Source organism: Microcebus murinus, chromosome 5 (assembly GCF_040939455.1).
Source record: "Microcebus murinus isolate Inina chromosome 5, M.murinus_Inina_mat1.0, whole genome shotgun sequence".
In the NCBI taxonomy this organism is placed as follows: domain Eukaryota; kingdom Metazoa; phylum Chordata; class Mammalia; order Primates; family Cheirogaleidae; genus Microcebus; species Microcebus murinus.
Genome location: NC_134108.1, coordinates 19,790,839 through 19,816,323, shown reverse-complemented (window position 1 = coordinate 19,816,323; position 25,485 = coordinate 19,790,839). Strand labels below are relative to the sequence as shown.

Genomic DNA, 25,485 nt, shown 5'->3' with positions numbered 1-25,485 from the left:
CACTTATTCATACCTTCCTTCATGGGTTTATACACTTATCTATGTATCCTCTATCTATTCTATTTTACATTAGGCTCATTCTATGTAACAGAGACTGTGAAGGATAAAGAAGAAATATTAAGATAATTTTCTGCTTTTAGGAGTTCTTGGTGTATCTGGCAAAGTAAATATGCCACCAAATGTTACATAAAACAAAATAATGTATGCTGATTTCCTTATCTTTGATCACTTTCTGGGTGTTGATTTTCTTCCCAACTTTTGATGATGTTCATGTGTGGAAGGTTTTCCACATATTGAAAGTTATATTCCACCATGAACATATGATCACTGGTGGTGCTGTTAAAGAGAACTTTATGGAATTACTTAACATCATTGGCCGGGCCAGTTAAGCAGTCCTGTTTTACCATGGTAGCTGGGTTGGAAAACATCACCTGATCTGATGAGGAGGCAAATTAGCTCATGTTCTTGGCACCCCAATTTCCTGAAGTTGGGGAATGCTCTTGTGAAATTCAGAAAACTATTTATACATCTTAATACCCTTCTATCTTTTTGCTTTTCTTGAATATGAAAGGAAGCAAATACATCAGGCTACAAGAGGATGTTGTGGTTTGAGGTTGTCTTGTGATTTTAGGTGTGGTCCACCAACCATAATCATGTTTAGGAAATGTAAGGGCAGGTTCTCCTTGGCAATAGAGAGCAAAGAGATGCTTTATTGTTGTGTCGTTGAGCTTATTAAGAAACATGGCTACCATACAGATATACGGCATTTGCTTGAAACCATTGCAGATATTATCTGCTGACCTTTTAATATTTTATATACTTTAGATGTCTTAAAATGCATTTCAAGACACAATAATAGAACAGTTCCATCCTAATGAATAGGAATCATCTCGTCTAGTACTGTAGTTCCCAACTCCCAGGCTATGGCCCATTACTGGTCCATGTCCTTTTAGGAAATGGGCTGTGCATCACCACCTGAGCTCCACACCACACTGTCACCCACATGATAGCCCACTCTATCTTCCCATCCCCAGTTCATGGAAATATTGTCTTCCATGAAACTGATCCCTGGTGCCAAAAAGGTTGGGGACCACTGGCCTAGGAGATGACACCAAATAACTTTTCAGCAGAACTTTCTTTTTCTCACTGAGAATTTCTATTTGAAGCATCTCAAACTATGACCACAGTGAGATTGCCATTTTCCATGCATAATATTACCCAACCTGAGAACCTTGAATCAGTATCTGACTTTCTTCCCCAGCTGCCAGTGAAATGCAAAAGAGTTGCCAGTGCAATACAAGATTTAACAATCTCAGAGTTTCTGTTCAGTGGTTAGCCCTGGTTCTGCATATCACATCTTGCAGGTGGGAGTGATTTGGTTTTGTCATTAGGGTCAGATAACCTCAGCGATCAATGGGCTTGCAAATTTGGAGCATAAATCTTGTCAGGCGTTGTCTATCAGACTTTGCATTCATCTCACCCACTCTCCAAATCTGACCCTATTAGTATCATGTTAGATATCACAAATCCTATCACAAACAATAATAGGGCAGTTCTGCCCCTTCACCTCATGTTAAGTGACAACTTCCTAACATGCTGATTGGAGTGATGAGGTGCAAAAGACCCTTTATAGCTTTTGATATTGATTACAAATACTTCCTCAAAATATGAACCAATTTTTATTATTTATAATAATTCTCATTTTATTCAAACTTCACCTAACTGTATTCTATAAAAATAAACTACTTTCCTATATCATAGGGGAAAACATTTATTAATAGTTTTTATTTCTTAATGAGGATAAAATTATATGTGAAAATATTCTTTTACAATTTTAGAAATAAATTTTGTAAGACTGAAGGGGCAAACTATTAGTAATTTTGTCAAAATGTGAAAAACATTTAAAATTATGTAATTTCTTAGTGACCCCTATAAAGCGTTATATTTTAAGGGAAGTTTTGCCCATGTGTAAAGGGGAAAAATAATCTCTTTGGATATTAGGCAGTGTTTGATGATTTGGCAACAAAAGTTATATGAAATTTCAAAAATTGCTCACTGAATTTGAAATACTGACATCTAACTAGCTGATGCATAAAATTTAGATTATAATACATTCTCTTTTTAAGAACTGGGGAATCAATATATTGAAGATTTAAAGACTATTATTGTCAGTGTAAGGATTTGGAAATGCTTGAATTTGTTGTCATTTAGGGTGAAATGAACTATTTTTCTTGAAAGCAATTCATCTGTGAATATAAAAAAATAAATACAGAAAACCCAATACCTAATACTGATACCTAACATTTGCATTTTCTCTGCTTTTTTCTCTTTAGGACATCCAGGCGGAAATCGATGCCCATAATGACATATTTAAAAGCATTGATGGAAACAGACAAAAGATGGTAAAAGCTTTAGGAAATTCTGAAGAGGCTACTATGCTTCAACATCGACTGGATGATATGAACCAAAGATGGAATGACTTAAAAGCAAAATCCGCTAGCATCAGGTCAGAATAGTCAATATCAAAATAAAAATAATGGGGGGTTGATTTCTGTGATTTTTATGTATCAGAAAGAAAGAGGGCAGCCTTACTACCAATGCTACTTTCTCAGAAATTGTCTAAGATTTAAATGCAAGGACTATTTTCTTGAAAGTTATAGTTTTAGCTCCATTTATATCCAGTGCTCACTGCCAACTGTTCTTGACTATTCACAAATGTTCATATCATATTTTAAACCTAATGCTACTACTACTGCTAATGTTACTGACTCCTGCTAATTACTGAGTGTTTACCTTGACCCAGTATTGTGTTAGGATTTTTACAAACATTATTTTGTACCAAAAATATCCCAGTAAGAGGGATGGTAAAAATCCCCTCTTATATGAGGAAATAGAGGTTTAATGAACATAACGAACTTGCCAAGTTTTTGGGCTAACAAGTGCCAAAACCAGGATTTGAATCTAGATCTTTTTTACTTTTGGCAATGAACATGTTTTGCTTCATCATGCTGTTTGTACATCCAATTTGATGATGTATTTATAGAAATTAAATATCTTTTATGGACACCAAAATAGAAAACTGATGATTCATGCCTGCATTTGGAGAGAGTAAAATTAAATAAGGGGGAACCTTAGGACTAGAATGCTGAATAGGAAAAGACTTTGAAAAATTACCCAGCATGACAGAATGATTATCGTTATTGGGGGCCAAGAATATTTTAAGATTATATTTAATAGATAATGGACAGTTCCTAATTATATTTAAGTTTAGGGAATACTAACTGAAGAAAATGTTATGAAACATCCAAAAGAGGAATGTTGGTAGGAATTCCTAGATCAGTTTTTTTTCCTTCTGTGTTTCATGTGTATAATCTTAAAACTAAGTGGTCTTGAATTTGTCTCTTTGACTTTACTCTCTGATCTTGGGCAAATTAGTCCCTTTGAACCTTAGTTTTCTTATTTTTAAAATCAGAATATAAATATTTAACCCTCATAATTGTTGTGAAGATTGAATGGGATAATTTGATAGTTCCTTAATCTATGTAAAGCGTATCTCAAGAAGCATCTAGCTTATTTTTTTAATATACATAAAGCAGCATAGTGGATCTGTTTCATCTGGTTTTGGGATGTCATAGAATGACTTCATGAAGAGCAGAAATCTTCAATGATTGTTTATTTTGAATGAATTTTTAAAAAATTTATTTCTGCTATGATGTCCTGCTGGGCACAGTGGGAGAGGCAAGAGGAAGGGGTTGAGCTTAGGAGTTCGAGGTTGCAGTAAGCTTTGGTCACTAGGTGACAGAGTGACACTCTGTCTCTAAAAAAATAAAAATAAATAAATAAGTAAATGTCCTGGAAGGTTTTTATTCTGCTGGGGCTCACAGAGGGGAATTTGCAGTTCCTTTTACATGTAAGGAGGGGAGTAATGTAGCATATGTTTGTATGGGTGTCTCTGTGTAAAGATCTTGTTGGAAATTATGTCAGCATCGGCCAACTACTTTTTTTTAAAGACAGGAAAATTAGAGAGTATTGTGCAGTGAGATAATATACTTGTTTAGGAATTGAATTTTCAACTGGCTAGATCCCATCAGGTCGTGACTTTCTGTTCCTCATAAATGTAAACAAATAAAAGCATACAAAAATGTTAACACAGTAAAAAGCATTCACTGAGAAGCCAGCAGAAGCAACATCTGGGCTAACAAGCTAAAAGTCACAGGGCTAGCCCTGGTGAAGACTGTTCATATGGTGCTGAAGTTTTCAGAGTTTGGAGAATGAACTCATTAGGAAGGAAAATTTAATGAAGGCCTACATCGTAAATAGATCATTCCAAATAGAAAGCTACAGACAAAAAAAAATCTTTGGTCTTTCATGAAAAGTTAACACCTAAGCCTATCAAGTCACATTTTTTCTAACCTGGAAAGAAAGAACTCATAAACTACAGTTGGAATATTATCTAATAAGTAAATTAATGTTATTTTTAGGAGATGGGAGAATGTGCATGGGCCAGTGGACTTCCGCATCAAGGTAGATCATGCGGTCCAGTAAAATGTGATAATGAATTCATGTGATCATGAATTAAAGTAATCTTTAGCTAGACTACTTATCTCAAGAGATCCAGGCACTTATTCAAATATTTAATACAAACTTAATTCTATGTTTAAGGCATTGCTAATCATAAATACAATGTGGTCCCTGCCCCTAGGTGCTTACAGATCTGTTCAGATCAGTTAGGGCCCAAAGGAGGAAGTGTTTACTCTCACATCAGAGGCTTAATAAAAAGGGAGATTCCTAAGCTGAGCCTTGAAAGATGGATTGGGTGAGGACTGGAGAAGGGCATCTAAGCTGGAGGCTTGAAATAACTGTGTTTTCGTGAACATGAAGAAGTTCAGTCCAGCTAAGAGTAGATTTTGTTGGTGCTGTAGTAGAGGAAAGACTGTGGCTAGAAAAAGGTAGAAAGAGAGGTAAGAAATAAATCATGGCACACCTGCGTGCACCATGCTCCCTTCCACTGGTGATGGAATTGGGAACTTTTTGGGAGATAAAATTAGATTTGAGCTTTGGAGGAATCCCTCTCACACAGCAACAGAAGATGCATTGGGTCAATCCTGAAGACAGTGAGAACTGTGAAGAAGCCCTTTCAGCATCTAGGACAGGGAAGAGAGATTGAATAGATACTTTGCTCACATTGTTGAGGCACTGGTGAGACATCCAAAAGCTAACAACCAGTAGCCACTGGATGGATGTCTGCTCTTCAAAAGAGAGCATGCTGTAAGTGAAACAAACAGATGGGATGGGTTGGGGGTTTCCAGATAGAGGTGACAGGTAACAATCATGATTTAATTATTTAAGAGGGTGAAACATTAGGAAAGGGCAAAGTAGATAAACTTGAGAAATCCTTTGAAAGGGAAGCCAGCAAAGGAACCTGAGCTGTGGCTGTCCTTGAAGAAGGAAGAGAACCAGGAGAAAATGTTGTCAAGAGCCTAAGAAGGAAGGATTTCAAAAAGAAAAGCAAAGGAAATAATGTCAGCTGCTTGAAGAAGTGGAGTAAGATCAGGCTTGCAGAGTCCAAGAGCAATAAGAAGGACTTTGGTGCCTCTTTGCCAGGGCAGTGTTTTGGTTGAGATAGAAATCTCATTGCAGAAGACTGAAGAGACAGAAGAGGAAGTGCAGAAGTAGAAGTAGAACTGAGTCTAGTTATCTCAAGGAAGTCCACTGTGAAGGGAAAAGGAGAGAAGAATGCGATTGCTGTAACCGTATTATTACACATGACAGTATCACAGGTTTATAGCAGCTGCGGGGCCATATCTATGTCTGTTTTGACCTGTCCCTGCTTTCACATAAATTAGGTATGTTTAACTAATGAAGTGAATGATCTGTTCTTCCTTTTTGTCTTCAGAAAGAAATGGGTGAAATAAATTACATTAGCATATTCCTTGTTACTTGGATATTTATAATAGATTAAGTGTTTTATTATTTCTCAGTAATGGTCCTTCATCTTGGAAGCATAGCTCAGAAAGAAGTGGTACAGGATAGTGTTTAATAGAGTTATTCTCTTGGACCTAGACTAACTGTTTTCAAACACTGGCTTTACAACTTAGCAGTTTACCACCATGGGAAAGTTACTTAACTCAAACATGCCTCAGTTTCCCCATATGTAAAATAGGGATAACAAGAGTATCTTTCTTATTGGGTTGCCAAGAATATGTTTGTTTAATTAGCCTCTATAAAGTGCCTAAAACAGTGGTGCATGGTAAATACTTAATAATTTTTAACTACTACTGTTATTATTCTCATTGATTCCCACCTTGTTTGGCACTAGTTAATTTAAAAGACATAGATAGTCTCTCTACCTCATCATTTTCTATCTTCATCACTAATGTTGGGGATTTCTCAGAGTGTCCTTAGTACATAGCATCTCACTTTTCTGCTGGACTCTGAACTAGTACGAAACAAAAGTGTGCTCAACAGGCATGCGTAGCATGGCCAAAAAAGAATTGAAATGCCATGCTAATTACTGATCAAGGCCGGGCTAGAGAAGATGACTTAGAATGGAGGTGAGTAGGGCTGTTAGTCGAACCCCAGAATGAGACAGAATTACCAGTATCACTGGATGAGGTGGCGTCCCAAGTGGGAAACCCTACATAGAAGAGTAGAAAAGAACTCAGTCTCTGTAGGCCTGTTCTCAGGAGGAGAGTGTGGGCTGAGCTAAGCATATCCAGTTACTCTCCCTGGACTCGCAGTTCAGAGTCATCATGCTACCTCTGCAGGGATGAGTGGGAAAAGGGGTGGAGAAGCCAGAGTGTGCTTAGTGAAAAAATTCCTCCCCAAGAAGTGGGGGGATGTTCTCACTAACAAGTCTGTAGAGGTGGTCCACTCCCAAGGCCTCCTGACATCTTCATTCCCTGCGGGAAGTGAGGCCTGCAGAGCACTCTTCATTCTGCTCCTCTGTTGCTTCCTCTTGTTTAAAGCACAGGCTGCCCCTTACACTGCCTTCTATGGTGAGCAAACTCTCTTATGTCTTTCATATTTTTATAAACTCTTCCACCATTTTTCTCTATAATTGAAAGCTGTCTTTTCCCTTAATTGCCTGCTCTACTTGAAGCACTCTTTAATATATTATACAGATTAATTCCCCATTTTCCTCACCCAGCAGCCAATGGGAATATTCCGTATCTTTAACAACTGCTGTGGACATCAAACAATCCCATTGCCAGCCATGTACGCCCAGGATGGCAGCGGAAGACGCACTTGCTGAAACAAAAGCCTGACACGCAGGGATAAGTGGGAAAATGGGCATCCTCATTGCTGAAGCATTGCTTCTCCATCTCCCAACAACTCCTCTGAAGTGAATACACCCATCATTCTACCTCTTCTTCCCTTTGCTCCTGCTTCCTGCTGATTTGTACGCTTCCATACATGCTCATTGATTTGAGCAACCACTTACCTTTATTCTCCATGCTCTTCTCAGCTATTATTTCTTGGTGTCAATATCCATATTGATGCCTTTTTATATTTTGATTTCCAAGTTTCTTTTTACTTTATCTGTAAAATCCTTTATTCCTATTCCAGGTTCCATAGGCCTGGTCCTACTTGGACTGTTAACATGCCCTGTCATCTTGGCATCTCTGAGATCAGCAGTCTCCAGGAGTCCAAGGACAAACTGTTCTTACTACATTCCACCCGACCATGTGCATCTGAATGCAATTGGTTTTGCCCTGTTATTTAGAGAAGAGCCTCCTGATGTATCAAATCAAATCAGAATTGTTTACAACATCATCAATAAAACATTTCTTTTTCACATTAAAGTTATGGACTCTATCCAGAGGGGTGCCTTCCTTTATTAGCTTATTATATACTGGACCCATCTATCTGCTATTACTTAACTTAATAGTTTTATCTAGTGTATATAATTAAGCTACAGTATTCCAACTAGATTGTTTAAAAATGCCTATCCTCCAGTATTTTCAACTGTGGAATTCTTAGCTTTCTTTCTTTCTTTTTTTTTTTTTTGTCTTAGAGACAGGGTCTTACTCTGTTAACCAGGCTGGAGTGCAGTGGTGTCATCATAGCTCACTGCAACCTCAAACTCTTGGGCTCAGGCAATCCTTCCACCTCAGCATCCAAGGTAGCTGTGACTACAGGCATGCACCATCACACCTGGCTAATTAAAAAAAATTTTTTTAGACACAGGGTCTTGCTGTGTTGTTCAGGTTGGCCTCAAACTCCTGGGCTCAAATCCTTCTGCTTTGGCTTCTCAAAGTGCTAGGATTACAGACATGATCCACTATACCTGACCAGTTTTTTATTTTATTTTATTTTTCCTTCTTCTTCCTGAACATGACCATCTTTCTTCCAATCTTTAGTTATTTTTCAGACTCCACCCCTCCAACCCCTTCTGCCTAGCTGGAAGCCCATCGTAAGATATTTCAGTAATGTCAGGACCTTGAATTTCCTTTCCCCCTTGTACTTCCTCTGTCTTTTTTCCATTCTGATGACACTCTGATGACCACACCCTCTCTATCCCCTGCTCTTAATCTTGGGGTGCCTAGTGTTGCACCAGAATGTAAAAAATAATAACATTTCTTCCATTGTAATTAGACACTTTCTGCTTATTATTGGTATTGTGATTTTGAATGGTTTCCTATCAATCATATATTCACCACCATGCCTGTTTTAAAAGACTTCAGTTCCTCTTTAGCTCCCAAACCTCTGTCTTTGCAGGTGGCCTTGCTTCATTATTTTCTGAGAATGAGGCCATCTGATTGATGCCTCTTGTGCTACTTGGAGTATATAATATTTGTGGATTCTGTATCTCACACTGTGCTTTAATTGTACTAAAGTTGATGTAAAGTTTTCTGTGTCATAAAGTTGTCATGGCAGGAAGCGTTTGCTCTAATTTATCATCATTTTTAGGAGAGAGAGAATGTCTGCCAAGATCATAATAACAGCTAATATTTGTTGAATATTTATATGCTAGATCTACCCTAAGTGCTTTACAGGCATCACCTCCTTTGACTGTAGTGTGGTCATTGGAACAGTGTAATAATATGCAGCTCAATACCTCGGATTAATATCTTAAATACTTTTTTGCAGTCTTTTTGAATGACCATGATTAAACTTGTTAAATACTGAAATTGGACATGCCAAATATTCTTTAGCAATCTAAAAATAATACATTGAATTATAAATTTCACAATTCCACTTAGATCAACATAAGAGAAGACAGCTAACAATTTGAAACTTCAGCTAGAAGATAGTCTCTTAGGAACTTTGATGATAACTTTTTATTCGATGAAAAAGTGTGAATTGGAAATACACTAATAAGTTCTGTAGTGTGGATGATATGGTTTAAATTTTTATATTAAACTTATTTAATTTAAGATTATGTTAATTAAATATCCACTTATCAGCTTAATGATGTTTAATATAGATCCTTATTAACATATAGTTTCAAAGGCCAGTGAAATTGTCAAATCTAATGAAAACAGAGTTCAAAGATAAAATTCTATCTTCCCTTTCTTTTATGAGCCTCTTAAAAATTCAGGGCACCTTTTTAAAAGCGTTTTAGAGAAGATTAACCTCTAATATAATCATGTACATCTAATGTTATCACATTTTACAATGTCATTGATAGCACTTTTAGCCTTAGTTAGTTGGTTTTGCTAAACATCTTGTAAAACTACTAAAATTTCCTTTTCCCACATCTAATAGAGGAAGATTCTACTTCTCTCCTTTCTCTTTTTTCCTCTGGTGTAGCACTTTCCAATAGAACATTCTACAATGACAGAAATGATCTATATCTGCGCTTGTCAGTGTAGTGGGCACTGGCTTTATATGGCCTATTCTATACTTGAAATGTGGCCAGTGCAACTGATGAACTGAATTTCAAACTTTATTAATTTTAATTATCTTAAATTTAAATTTAAATAGCCTAGATGTTGCTGCTGGCTACTGTTTTGGAAGTACAACTTTGGTGTTCTTTTTAACCCAGTCAGACTGAATTTTGAGGATTTGACTATTTTCTCCTAATAGGTCTTAATTCCTTTTCTGGGAACAGGAATAATCCCCTTTTAATGTTATCTGTTATTCTTATACTAACTAAGGTATTTTTTTTTACATTATAACCCAATTTATAATTTGTGGATTTTACCATAAACCAAAAAGAACTTGCACTCATAGTAAGAATGCCAAATTGGACTTTTAATTCTGTGCAGTTCCTACACAATAGGGAATAGTAAATCTTTGCCACCTCTTACTTTGGGTCATTATATTATTTGGTAGACTTAATTTCCAATTGTATCTTTCCTTGTCTCTAAGTACCGTACGTCTGGGCAGTTTCTGTCTGCCCTCTTCAATGCTGCCCATGATGAAGGCAATGGAGTAGAAAGAGCTTGGACTTTGGGTTGGATTCCAAATTTTCACCGTGGCTTCCTCAGCAAGCTTCCTCCTTCTCAGAGCCACAGTTTCCTCATAGAGCCATTGTCAGGTTTCCTATCTTAGAGCACATTTGATCAATTTATCTTTCTCCTAACTTGACCCTGGAACTGTTGACGGTGTGACTTTCAATTTCTGAAGCAGTCAGTGCCTGCTGTCACAGGGGTGCTCCATAAGTGCTTGTTTGCATTAAATAAATGAAAAACTGCATTTTATTTTAACAAATGCCCCTCCCCACTCACTCATACAATTTTCTTTCATATCTACACACTGGGAAAAGAACTAATAACTGTTGGAAGACATAGCTTCTTTGGAAGGTGGAGGCTTTTGATGATTTAAAACAAGACATCAGTTCATAGTTTTCTCCATAGTTTCTTTTCTACTCTACTTAAATGATGAGGTACATTTTTACGGATCTTTACCTCTAACAAGTTTTTGCATTACATTTAAAAATATAATTGGTCACTTAAAAATGTTTAGAGAGTTGTCAAAAATAATTTACTTTAGAAAGGGATAACTTGTATACAGCATATTCCGTAGTAGATACCATCCTCTTTTGATAATACAGTCAGTGAAAGTATTTATGGCTTTGTACACATCAAGTGTCAAAAGAGTGAACAGCAGTTATAAAGTTAGAATCCAGTTATCTAAAAGTGCGAGTAGCCAAAGAGATGTGTTAGATAAAGAAATGTTTTTAGTAAAGACTCTGAAAACGTGATTGATGACTGGTTATTGGTCATCTTGGAGAAATTTAAGTTTTTTAAATGTTTATAGGAAAATTGAGAAAGTACAGGTAAGCCATTCAGAAATTGGAAGTTTCTTCTTACAAAGCATTCAACCTACTGCCCAAGAAAAAGCTTTCATCTTTCAAGATGAAAGCATCAAAACGAGACTAGAACTCTGAAGCTACTACAGAAGCATGCATGTAGGTGGGCATGTGGTAGTAATCCACTAAACACATAGTTATACTCTATTGGAGAATAACCAGTACAGATTGGCCAGGCAGAGGTTCTGCCAGATCAGCTCACTTTTTACTATGGAAAAACAAAGATGCAAAGAATCCCGTACACCCATGTTTTCTTTTTTATTTCAAGACCACTTCAGCATCTCTTTTTAAAAAGTATTGTCTTCATTTTTATAGATAGTTCTTCAAATGCTGAATGCCATAAGTTTCAGTGATCGGTTTCATTATTTCTGTGCATTCAAAAGAGTTAATTGTGTTGGCAGAGACATTTGTGTGCTCTTCAATAAAATAAGTGTTTGCGACTGAATTTCAAAGGATTATAACATGTGATTTAGTTATTGATTGATGAGTTAAACTACATACATTGAATGTGCAGGATCAAATCATCTGAAATAAGAGGTCATATTATGTGTGTACATGTTTTGCATACAGAGCCACTTAAGCACTTGATTGACTGAGGACATCTGGTTTCTAAGCATCTTTTGCATTAAAAAATATTTGAAAGAAATCTCAACAGCTTAGTCAAATGTACTTGTTTCAAAATGGCTATTACTGAAGAGAGTTTCCAGTTAATATAATTGAAATTATTTAATTCTGCTCTGTGACTAGTGAAATTATTGTTTATAAGTGAAAGGTAATTACATATTTGGCCTAAAGTTAATCAATATGAATGCAGGAGAGCCAGAGCTCAAGCAGAATCAGGACTTTGTTAAAACAATTTTGTAAAGTGAGGTCAATCATAGCACCTGTGGAATAAACAGAAGTGATAGTAATGCAAGCAAATAAAATAAATTTTTTATCATATAATTCTCAGAGAGTTATATAATGCTTTAAACTTTCCTGTTTTTATAAATTATTTGTTATTATTTCATACCTAGCTTTTATGAATAAGACATAGAATTTTAGTTTTGTATGTGATTGTTTGTAAATGCTGGTTCATGATATCTTAAAAGATATGTGAACTCCAGTTTTTTTTAAAGCTAAGCATATTGGTTGATAGACTATGGTTATTATTTTATGAATTCTAGATAAACTAGAGATTAGAGATCTATATAATAGTTGTTCTTGTGAACACATTATGAGTTTTCTAACAAGGACTTACGATACTGTTGAATATTTGTTGCTAGGAATATCACCTAATGTGATAGGGAGGGACTATTTGTTTGAATTAGCTATAGCGGGGATGATGCAGCACTGAGTAAAGTCTGACTCCTTGAGTCTCTGATCCATGTTTTTAAATCCCAACCACCAGCGGGCTTGAGGCTAGATAGTGGGCTTTAGCTAGAGCCCTAACAAGAGCAAGGAGGAATATGTGCTTTGATTTACACTTGTATTCTCAAGAGATTTTGCTCTTATTGGAAACTTAACCACATAAAAATGAATTTCCTAAGCATAGTCCCTGATTATGAAGTTCATAATCTAAGAACCTAAAGGCGTGTTTCTGTGCTGAAAACAGAAATTATTATTGAAACAAAGACCTCACCTTTAAATGAGAGTATGAAGTACTGCAATCAATGACTTTAGCCCATTTTTCTCTGTTCACAATGACCATTTGTCACTGGATGCCAGTGAACCTTGAGCCAAACAGTATACTGTCCAAGCAGTGCCTTATTGTTTTCCAACTTTTTGAGATAAATTTTGGTAATGTTCTGCTCTTAGTAATTTATTTGGTTACAAGAGAAATTAAGACACCAGTAATTTCCTTTCCTAAAAAATTAACTAACTTGTTTTTTGGTATGAAAAATAATATAGGCCTGTTGTAAATCCTCAAGCAGTGCAAAAGTATATAAAAATTAGGTGTTTAACTGTAATCTTAGTGGTTCTTTTCTTCTCTCTCCGTCTTTCCTCATCTACATAGATGAAATGAGAAAAAATATATTTACATGTGCATCTATACTGTACATAAACTACTAAAACTTGTTTTATAATTTTACATTTTATCATGGGCATCCTTCTTGAAACCTTCATATTTATGCCTTTGTGATATGTAAGTATACTTTTTAAATTTTGATAGATATTATTACCAACATATCCGCTGAATATTTTAGCTTATTCAAAATAACTACTTATTACAGGACATTTTTTTTTTTTACAAAGATTCAGTGTCTTTTTTGGAAGTGAACATTAGTTGGTCATACAGGAGTACTAGGCTAAAGAAAAGTATATAATTTTGTGAATGCAATTCGAACTTCTAAATGTGGTTAGTTATCTCTCAACAGGGCCCATTTGGAGGCCAGTGCTGAGAAGTGGAACAGGTTGCTGATGTCTTTAGAAGAACTGATCAAATGGCTGAATATGAAAGATGAAGAGCTTAAAAAACAAATGCCGGTTGGAGGAGATGTTCCAGCCTTACAGCTCCAATATGACCATTGTAAAGTAAGTTGACCACCTATAGGGGGGTAGGGGGGTATATCTTTTTTATTTTTTTAATTTTGGTCAAGTAAACACTTGAAATAAAATTCTAAATAAATTTCAAAGTTGAACTGATTATCACAACCCTTCAACCTCCTTTAATTGTCAGTATTTAGGCATTTCATTTAAATTGTATGCATTACTTTCATTTGTTTCAAATTACGTTGTGTCTTCATATTTAACCCAATTTTTTCAAACATTACAGGCATCTAAAGCATATTACTTTTAGCTTATCATGAAGTTGAACTTTCTAATAGATTTAGAATATTAATATATTATATTGGGAACAATTTTTAACTATAAGTTGACTTAATCTTAAATTTAAAATCTTAAATATAAATTTAATCTTAAATTTAAATTTAAAATTCCTTAGGGTCATAAGGAATTACAACATATCTTGTTTTATTAAATGAAAGTGAAAAAAAGTAAGGACTTTTGGTAGTAAAAAAAAACAAAGTCTTAAAGCAAATAAAGACCATAGTATTTAAGATCATTTTATATGTTTAATTTTCTGAACTTAGCCCTTTCTTTGAATTACATTTTTATTCTGCTCAAATTTCTGTCTCTATGCAAATATGTACTTTGATTGGCAAACAGATATGCTGAAATGTTATCAAATGACACATTAATTCTTTAGATTCTTATATTATTTACATTTTTGCCTTGCTCACTTTTAATTAATTTATTTATAATCCATCATGCCCATTTTCTTGTATATTGTGTTTCATCTTGTTTTAGTGTGTTTTTTACTCTTCACATACAATGCAAGTTCTCATTCTAGATCTGAACATTTTAATATGACTTAGAATTCAATTTCCATTTAAAAAATGACAATCACTAACCTACGCATCTTCTAAAGGAACATGTCATCTATGTAATAAGTTGCTTTAATACAAAATGATAAGACCTTGAAATTCATTTTATCTCGAACCCTTGTGTGACTAGGTTATTAAAATTACCATTTGGGTGTATTTTCTCTTTCTACTGGAAAAGAGAATGTCATAGACAAATAGCTTTAAGATAAGAAAAAGGAAAACACTATTTTCTATGATATGCAAAATAATAACAAGAGGAGATTTAAAATTACTGATTTAAGAAAATCATACTTTCTCCTTATTTTTCTCAACTTTCTGTTAATTATTCATAGAGTATTCCCTTTTTGTGGGTTATGGTATTAGTAATAAAATAGAATAATACAAAGCTCTTCTGATAGAGGTGCTCTGTAAGGAATGAAGGCTGACTGACTAAGTGCTACTAGGTTTGACTAAAACCCAAATCTTGAAATGATTTTCCTATTCTGGCCTTAGCACATAAAGTGCATCTCAGCCTTAACAGTTGGTCTCATCTACTTTTTGTTTCCCATCCCAGCAAGGTTACCTGGCTTTCGGTTGTGTTTTGCTCTTAGAACACCACGTGCAGTTGTTCTACTTCAATCCTTTAGACCCAGGCATTTAGGTAATAAAGATAACACTTGATGATGATGCTGGCAATAACATTGGTTCATTTATTCAGCAAGTGTTTACTGAATGCCTAATATGAACCAGCACTATTCCAGTCACTGGTGAATCAGTACTGAACAAAACCAAATCTCAGTACTGAATCTCAGTAGTATGAGACGGACACTAAACAAGCAGGCAGTAAGTACATGCTCTGTCCCGCAGTAAAGAGTGCTGCGGAAAGAGTAAAGCAAGGGGGATGGGAGAGCATCAGCAGAGTTGCTACTTTACATGGAGAAGGTCAGGAAAGTGTCACAAATGGGATGATGTTTCATCAGAGACCTGAAGCAGGTGAGGTTACTGAAGCACTTAGTCACCCCTCCCGGGGGTAGAAACTTTATGGAAAGGGGACAGAAAGCACAAAGGCTGCAGAGGCTGACTGGGGCATATTTGAGGAATAGCATGGAGGCCAGTGTCGTTGAAGCAGTTTAGCCAAATAGAGAGACAGGAGATGAGGCTGGAGTGGCAGGTGGGAGGAAGGGGTTCAGAGCACAGAGGTTCTTGAAAGTTTTTTGTAAGGGCCTTGGCTTTTACTCATTGAGATGGGACACCATGGAAAATTTGGTATCTGGCTTATTGTATCACAATTGCAGATTCAATTGTGAGGAGCAGAATGCAGAGAGGAGTTCAGGAATGCTTCAGTAGTCCAACGGGGAGGCTGGTGACTTGGACAAGGGGATAGCAGTGGAGATAATGAGGAGTAACTGGTTTCTGAATATATTTGGAGAGACTCAACAGGATTTGCTGATGGGTTTGGATGCGCCGCCGCATGTGAGAGAAAAAATCAAGCACTGCAGTAGGCAAATGTTTTCAGACCACCCAAATGGAAAATGGAAGTAGCATTTAGAGAGGTGGAGGAAACAGCTGGAGGTGCAGTTTGGGGAGAAAATCCAAGGGTTTAGTTTTTGACATGTTAAGCTGTAGATATATATCAGGCAGTTAGATCTACAAATGTGAAGTTAGGGAAAAGGTCAGGACTAGAAATCAAAATCATCAGCCTACATATCAGCCATGGGATTGGATGAGATCACCTAGCTGGTAGTGGTTATAGTTAGAAAAAGGAATGCCAAGAAATGAGCCCTAAGGAGCCTCAGCTTTAGAGACTGGGAAGATGAGGAAGACTGAGAAGGCAGATCCAGAAGGGTAGAAGAACCAAGAGAGAACAGAGCCTGGGATACCAAAGAAAGAAAGAATTTTATGAAGGAGGGCATGGTCACAAGGATCACATATTGCTGAGACGTTAGATAAGATGAGGGCAGAAAATTAACCATCTAGAGACAGTCTTGTTGACATTGAACAAGAGTTGCTTCAGTAGCCTGAGAGAGCTGGTAGCCTGATTGGAATAGATTCAAAAGAGACTATAAGCAGAAGTATATAAACCATTTCAAGGATTTTTAACAACAAAGTTAATGGAGAAATGAGGCAATAGCTGGAGGGGAGAATGTGGGGTTAATCAGTGGTTTTATAAAGATGGGGAATAATTCAATATGTCCTGTGCTGGTGGGAATGATTCTGTAAAGTAGGAAAAGTCACTGATGCAGGAGAGAGAGCTCTGTATGGGACATCAGCAGAGTGGGATCCAGTGCATAGGTGAAGCAGTTGGTCTCAGGGAGGAGAGCAAAGAGTTCATCCATTTTCACGGGAGGGACCGTGGACTATATGGGTACAAATAAGAGTAGGTTCATGGATTTGGGTGTAGAAACATGTAGGTGTTCTCTATTTATTGCTTGTGTTTTCTCAATGAAATAAGAAGCAAGATCGTCAACTGAATATGAGAAGAAGGAACAAATGTGGAGGTTTGAGGAGAGAAGAGCTAAACAGAGTCTAGAACTAGCTAAGTTAATAAACTAGGGATTTATAACAAAACTAAAGAGCGACGGTAAGGGTCTACTTGAGGTCAGTGTTCATGAATTCACAGTGAGAACAGCCAATGTGGATGTTTTTCTTCATCCGTGTTCAGTTGCTTTAGTGAAGGTAAAGCCTTAATTAGAGAGTTGAATTTAGTCAAGCAAATGTGATGGAGGAAGAGAGGGGCAAGGGAGGTAGGATTATCTAACACAAGGGAGCTGTAGTAGCTATGGGACGTGGAATTATTGCTGGGTCAGGGGAAGTGTGAGAGTACAGAGAGGGATGACGGACAATAAAATGGTGTTAGAAGTCTGTGACTCAGACAATCCAGTGGGACTAACTGTTGGTGTTGGGAGCCTGGTGGGTTATGAAGTGTAAATAATGCAAGGGGTGGTTAAAGACGGGCTGCTGGAAATTGAGTTTATGGAGGGGTGTGTTTATGTTAATGGCAATATCCAGTGGTTTTTCTTTTTGTGAAAATGCATTGCACAAGTAGGGTGGAGGGCAAGGTCCTTAGAGGAGAGTCTGTCAGGGCCCTCCAGGGTCATGGAAGGATCGTCTACATGGATATTGAAATCACCAGGAATAGGAGGGAGAGCCAGAAGTCAAAATGGTGGCTGTGGAGAAGGAAGGGTAATGGAGGTACTAACACAATTTGGGATTCTGACATAAAAATGATGTTTTCATGTTCCATTTATCCTTTGAGTCTTAAACCTACTCAAAATACCTCTGTTTGTGGGTGGGGTCAAGGAATAGCATGAGTTGGATGTTCAGCCCTGCTTTCTAAATTTCTTGATGCCTGTTTTTGGACTTTTCTAAGGTTGCTGTTATTTTATTTATTTATTTTTTATCACAATTGCCATCACTTAGCAGGTTGCCTAAGATCCAGACTGCTGTTGAAGGATGTTCTTTATCAGTAATTTGGTCTTATTAGGCGTTTTATTTAATAGTCTGTACTTCCTTACCTTTGCGAGTTATATATTAGATGGGTTATATGAATAATACTGATTGGGTTTCTGAATATTGAGCTGGATCAGGTCTCATCTCATTGTTATATCCTCACTAGAAACAATGCTTTGTAAAAGTTCACGTTGATTCTGTGTTCCAGAATATGACACTTTATTCTGGTCTGTCATAGTCTGCCTGTCGATTTATCAGGATCCAAAACTGCAGGCTTTTAAAATATTATTTATTGTTATAATCTTTGGACAGACATTTCATACTTAATTCTGAGGACTAAGCAGGAATAAGATACTAGGAGAAATAAATTATGGAATACATTTTAGAGTAAAATTTGTAGGGATGTGTATTGGTTTTCTTGGGCCGCCATAATGAAGTACAAATAGCCTGGGTGACTTAAACAACAGAAATGTATTTGCGTACAATTCTGGAGGCTAGATGTCCAAGATCAAGGTGTCGGCAGGGTTGGTTTCTTCTGAGTCTCCTCTCCTTGTCTTGTAGATGGTTGTCTTTTCTCTGTGTCCTCACATGGTCTTCCTTTGGCGCATATCTGTGTCCCAATTTCCTCTTCTTATAAGGACACCAGTCATACTGAATTAGAGCCTTCCCTAATGACCTCGTTTTATCTTAATCACCTCTTTAAAGGCCCTGTCTCCAAGCCTAGTCACATACTGGATGGGTAGGACTTCAACATATAAATTGAAGGGGGCAATTTAGTCCATAACAGGATTAAATAATAATAATGATGTACTAATTCTTACTGTTGTAAGTTCCTATGACATTGCTGGTACATTGGTAAGCATTGTGCTATTTCATTTCACCTTCAAAAAAACCTTTTCTGTTATCTGCATTTTACGTTTAAGGACTTTGTAAATCATAGACCTCAACCAATTTACCCACCATTACTTAAATGAGCAATTAGCAGTGTCAGGGTCTAAATTTAGGACTGTTGACTCCAAATATTAATATATTCAGTGTTCATTTAAAACATATTTATTGAACTACTTTTATCTGCCAACACCATACTGAGCACTGAGGATACATTCTCATGTTTTTGTTTTTATTGGTTTCTGTCCTGCTTTTTCTGCTCTCTAATGTCACTTTCCTGGCTTCGTTTATGGAAAAAATATGAAGCAACATTTCTCACCCTATATTTTTCTCTAGCTGCTTTCTGAAAACAGACAAAATGAACATTGATATATCATTCTCTAGGACTAATATTTTAGTATATAATGCTAACTTTCCACTAAAGTAGCCCTCAGTAAGCATTGGCTGAATAAATTGATTCACAGGGTTTATAGAAAAAAATTGCCTGTTATCTATTTCCTGTAGAACACGATATGGTGCAGAAAAATGTGCTTGGGTTTGGGGTAAGCAGTCTGTTAATATATAGGTCATCGCTGAAGCAGCAGGACTGGAGCATCAGTGGTTCTCTCCAGGATGGCCATCAAGTATTAATAAGTACATTAATTGGCATCACATCTGACTTTACCCATATGAATTATACAGAGAAGAAAAACTCAAGGGAAGGAATAAAAGCTTAAAGCAGAGTTTTTCCATATTTTCTTTATAGGTTGTGACATTTGCTATTGCTTTGTGAGTCGGGCTTGAAAGTCTAATATTATGAGCCTTTTTTATGTGAGGCACAAGATCTGTAATGTAGTTATCCTACTGTGCATTGTGGGTGGCTGTGGGATTTTAGGGTGCACTAGAGGCAGGTAAGGAGTGGTGGGTGGCTCCTCGTATGTGTGATAATTTGGGTTAAAGACGTAAGCGAGCTTTGTTCCTGAGGGGTATGGTAATGGGAAAGGCACTGAGCTGGAAGGAGAATGCCTTGATTTAGGGGCTGGCTCTGTCACTGACTACCTGGGTGGCCCTGAAAAAGTTATCTGACTTACCCACGCTTCAGTTTCCACATCTGTAAAATGGAAATAATAAGTACTGTCTTAGTCCATTCAGGCCACTATAACACAATACCATAAACTGGGTGGCTTACAAGTAACAGAAATGTATTGCTCCCAAGGTCAGGGTGCTGGTAGATTTGGAGTCTGGTGAGGGCCCATTGTCTGGTTCATAGATAGTGTCTTCTCCCTGTGTCCCCACATGGTGGAAGGTTCTCTTTTGTAAGGTACCAGTCCTATTCATGAAGGCTCCTCACTCATGCCCTAAGCACATCCCAGAGTCCCCATTTCCTACTACCATCCCTTTCGGGGTTAAGATTTCAAATATGAATTTTGGGGAGACATAGACATTCAAACCATAGCAAGTAGCTCCATTTTCCTACATGGAACTCTTCTGAGAATCAAATGAAATAATGAAAACGAAAGGAATTTAGGAAAAGTGAAGTGCTATAGAGCAGCATATTATTTTATTCAATTATGTGTATTCTGTCAGAAGCACTTTTCCTTCCCAACTGATGAGAGTAATGTCTTAAAAATTATATTATAAGTATAATATAAGATACATAATTATAATTAATATTAATTTATATCAATATGAATCTATATTATTACAATTGAGGTGAATCATTATGCATTAGTAGATTTAGCACAATATTTAAAGAAATGTGAATACCTATCTATAATTATTAATATTTACTTTTCTTGCTGAATATCACTAACCATAATCATTAAATAGTCTTAGTTTAACCTCATCCTTACATCCATGAATTCTTTAACTGGAAGTATGTATAGTAGTCTTTGGCCAATGTTCTGATATAATTCTCTAATTTATCCTGAATCTTTTCTTAAAATCTCTTGTGTGTGCTTGCTCTATGTTTCAGGGCAGCTTTTTTTTTTTAAGTCCTTAGAATTATTCTTTTTCTCTGCTGTCATATTCTATCTATCAGCAGAATTCTTTATTTAGTTTGTCTGCATGTATAACTTAGAATTATCAATTATTAGAACTGAAAGGGACCTACAAAATAAGTTCATCCAGTGACCTTATTAATAGTGGAGGAGGATGAAAGGGGCATGTGGTTTAATGAAATCTGAGTTTTCATTCCTGCTTTTCTCCCACTTCTATTTACCTTCTATGTGCCTGGCAATTTCTAAGACACTGGAAAGATACTAGTTCAGAAAACAGACACAGCCCCTGTCTACATGGAGTTTACATTCAACGAAGAGCCTGTGCTTGTCCTTAAACGTACAGTTCCTTTTCTTTGTTTTATGAGAAATCATTTCCAGAATGGTTTGTGGCTGAGCTGTGAACTGGCCATTCTTATCCCAAATCTCTGGTTGACTTTTCCCAGTCATCCATTTCTTTAATCTTGACATCGTTCCCCATGATGTCTTAGTCTGTTTTCTGCTGCTATTATAGAAGGCCAGAGACTGGGTAATTTTATAAAAAACATAGATTTATTTGGCTCATAGTTCTGAAGGCTGGAGGTTCAAGTGGAGGGGCTGGCATCCAGGGAGGGTCTTCCTGCTGTGTCATCCCTTGGTGGAAGGCAGAAAGGCAAGAGAGTATGCGTAACAGAATGCTAGGATGGAGGCTGAACTCGCCCATTCATCAGGAGTCCACACTCCTGCTGCAATAATGGCATTAATCCATTCGTGAGGGAAGAGCCCTTGTGACCCAATCACCTCTTAAAGGTTCCACCTCTTTATACCATTACAATAGCAATTAAATTTCTGCTTGCGTTTTGGGATGGAACATTCAAACCATAGCACTCGGTTATAATTCAGGCAAGTTTTCAGTTCATGTACACATTTGTTTCCAATCTTTTTTTTCTGAGGGATTATAGAACTCTTTCCAATTATAACATTGTGAAGTAGCTTTAAACAGAACATAAAATAACTTTTTAAACTAATTTTTTCACAGATATGTTCTAGCATACCGAAGTAAAGTTGCTTGTTTTTCTTTTTCTTTTGGTTTTGTCTATTATTAGGCAACTCTGTAATTCTTTTTTTGAGCTCCTGCTTTTTAGGTCTTTTAATTGTTATAGTAAAGTGAAAAAATCTCTTTAACTTCAAAGAACTCTTGCCTTCCAGCTTAAAAGTACATAATTAGAATCAATCAAAATCAACCCTCAAATGGCTTAATACTAATATTAGGCAAGGTTTTTTTATTCCTTAAAATTTCCCCATAGAAAGAGGGGGACCTTGTACTTGATTTCTATTTCATTCTCTAATCTTATAGGTAGCTGTCAGGATTACTTTATTTCAAACAACACAGTACTAATTAATTTGACATAATCTCTCCATGCTAATTTAGGATGTCTAAAGATTACCAGCTGGAATTTTTTTGGAGGAGACAAAGAAAATAACACTGATTTGTTAATTATTTCCAATGGATAAGATCTCAAAAATGCAAGTTTTGCATGCCACTGTACATAAGGCTTTTCAAAGATCAATTAAAAAAGCAATACCATATGTCTTTTCATTGTGGACAAGACAAATACACATCCACAAGATGCATTTAAAACCCACATGTTAATGTTATTCAAACAAGCGCTTTAGTTTTGCATTGAAATTGCTTGTGACATCATCATAAACAAAGTAAGAAAAATAAAAGCTATGCCTCAATACCTTATATGGATGTAGAGTTGTTGCGTGCTAGAAAGCTGTTAAGTGTGTCCAGTGATACCAATATCTGATGTCAAAGAGTCATGTGAAGAATCTGAATAAAATAATTATAAGTAAACATCTGACTATTTTACCTGTATCCCTAGCAGTTTATATATTCAAGTTGATCAAAATTTGTTTTGACTCTTCTCATTTGGACAGTGAGCTGTTACTCTATATTCTGAGACATCTTAGGTTGGGCACCTGGCCCAAGGCCTTAGGTAGATCCAGTTTCAAGTCCCAAGTCCTCTTCTCACTAGGTCTGTGATTAAGGCTTTAGGGCATATTGTTAAGTGTCTTCAGTCCTTGGTTTCTACCCATCAGTATAAACAAACCATTTAGCATAATGTGTATAGTAAGTGCTTAATCAACAATAGCTGTTAGAGTTATTCTTTGAACTAGGACTTGGATTTTCTAGTATATTTTTAGTTTTGAGTTACTCCAGGTCTACATTTTGTATTTTTTTCTTAAATTCATTACTTTGGGGCATAATAAATTATAATACCGTAACTTACATTTATCATTTTTGTCTATTGGTGGTTTAAAAAATACTTTAGACGACTTAGGAAATTGGATGAAGTCATTGAAACAACAATACTTTTGAGGATTTACAAAGGATAAGATATGAGTCTAGAGACTGGATGATGATTTATTTCTTGTTCTTAATAAAAAAAAATAGCTTACCATGGAAAGGCTAAACCCATAAGACATATCTGCATGTACTGCCTTTAGTTAATCTTTCAAAGGTTAATAAACAAATTATGAAACTTTAAGCATGAGTCTAATTACCTTTAAAAGCTGTCAATATTTCAATGCTGCCATAATTTATGAATAAAGGAACAGAATTAATATGTATTATTTTGAATTCATTTGTATGACTTTATCCCAGGTCCAGTCTGTTTTCAGGGTCACAGGTAACTATGGTAAGAGACTGATATTTCAGATTTATACATGCAGCACCCTTACTTAGGGATTGGTTTATAAGAACTAATATATTATCTGCTGATTCCTACCTATATTTATATATTGCTACCTATATTTATTTATTCTAGTACTTTATAGGTACATCAATGATTTATTAATAATAATTTAATGATATTCTTTCATTCATTTTCAAAGACAAAGTTATTCTTTGATAATGGCAGTGCTAATCACTTTATCATCCTTCCATCCCTCCCTCCCTCCCTCCCTCCCTCCATCCATCCATCCATCCATCCATCCATCCCCCACAGTATTCACTCAATGCATTAATGTTAAAGTTAATACTTCTTTACGGGTACGCGGGCATACAAAGTGGTACAGTGGGCATTGGAGACTCAGAAGGACTGAAGGTGTCAAGGGGGTAAGGGAAGAAAAATTATCTATTGGGTACAAGGCACACTATTTGGGTGACAGATAATAGTAGAAAGCCCAGTACGCAATCATCCATGTACCACTTGTACCTCTAAATTTATTGAAATAAAAATAAATAAGAAAATAATTAAAGTTAATGCTTTTATACAAAGAGCAATAAAGCATAACCTATGAACTTCAGTGATATACTTTAATAATTCCTATTATTAAAAGCTCGGTGCTTGTGATTTGTTGGTTGCATCCAAAAGGGATATTATACATTTACATTTTAGGTAATGGGTCTGAGATTTCCAGCTGGAATGATACTATAAAGTAATGCTTTAAAGCACTCCGTCTGTTCAAATACCTAGTAATTATAGATATAATATAAAAAAAACCCAGAAAACCAAACATGGCATTGTTGAGATCCAAAGCATGACAAACATTCTATAGACCAGAAACAAAGCAGAAAAACAAAGTAGCTAGTAAGGTTGATCCTGCTGGAAAAATGTAGCAGGCCTGGGTGACAATCAGGTGGAAAGCCCCACCTTTGAGCAAAGTCCCTGCTCAAAACCTCTCTCTTACTCATTGAAACGAGTGATTCGTGGATTGGCATCCTTTCCTTCTCTAGTGTAAATGCCCCAGGAACTGATACTATGAAATACCAGTGTATTTGGGGCCCTTAATTCAATGGCTATATTCCCTTGGATGTTTTAATCAGTGACTCAGGATATTGATATGTTTTGAGCAATGTCAATAATAAATACTTTGTTCAATTCTTTAACAGTATATACACATAGACAGATGCATGAAATAGGAAGAAGAAGAAGAAAAAGAAATCATAGGACTCTGATGGTAAAAGATTTGGCCTGGGGCCAACACATAATAAATGCTCAGTAAATGGCTAATCCCCCATAATTGTTGGGAGTCTGTCTTGTTAGTTTTGATCATTTTCATTTTGTTTAAAACTATCTAGGCTATATGAGTGGTTTTTAATTGAATAAAACTATATTAACACCTGATATTTACTATCTAATACAACCCAAAAGATCTAGCCTCCAATTACTATCTAGGATTAACCTGTTAAATTAGACAGGGGTCAGTCACCTTCCAGTAGATATAAGTTATCAGTTTGGTAAACAGTGAAGTCATATCATTTTTTTCATGTGAGTACATATTTAATCCCCTCAAATGTTAAAATAAATTATTACTTTATAACATATAGTGTTTTTAAAAACTGTTTTGGAATAAATAGATTAAGTTGAATATTCCCATCTAATGATTTAAATCGAATTTTTAGTATTTTAAAAATTGTGTTAGAAATGAGCTCATTTAATATTAATTCCTTTTAAAGAATGTGAGATTATTATTCAATCCACAAATTACTTATAAGGCACCTATAATGTATATCACGTTTATTTGTAATGTTATAGATTTACTTCAGTCAAATACTCTTAAGACTGGATAAAATCCC

At 36.0% G+C, this 25,485-nt stretch overlaps 1 protein-coding gene across 12 annotated transcripts in view; it reads left to right on the top strand.

The window, feature by feature from the left end:
• The window catches only part of UTRN (utrophin), a 478,755-nt gene that overhangs the window by 322,855 nt on the left and 130,415 nt on the right, over nt 1-25,485 (top strand). For all 12 annotated transcript variants that reach the window (XM_076002898.1, XM_076002896.1, XM_076002897.1 and 9 more), the window contains 2 exons: nt 2,334-2,506; nt 13,618-13,774. In XM_076002898.1, the coding sequence (XP_075859013.1) occupies nt 2,334-2,506; nt 13,618-13,774 (330 nt within the window). The remainder of the gene's footprint in view (nt 1-2,333; nt 2,507-13,617; nt 13,775-25,485) is intronic.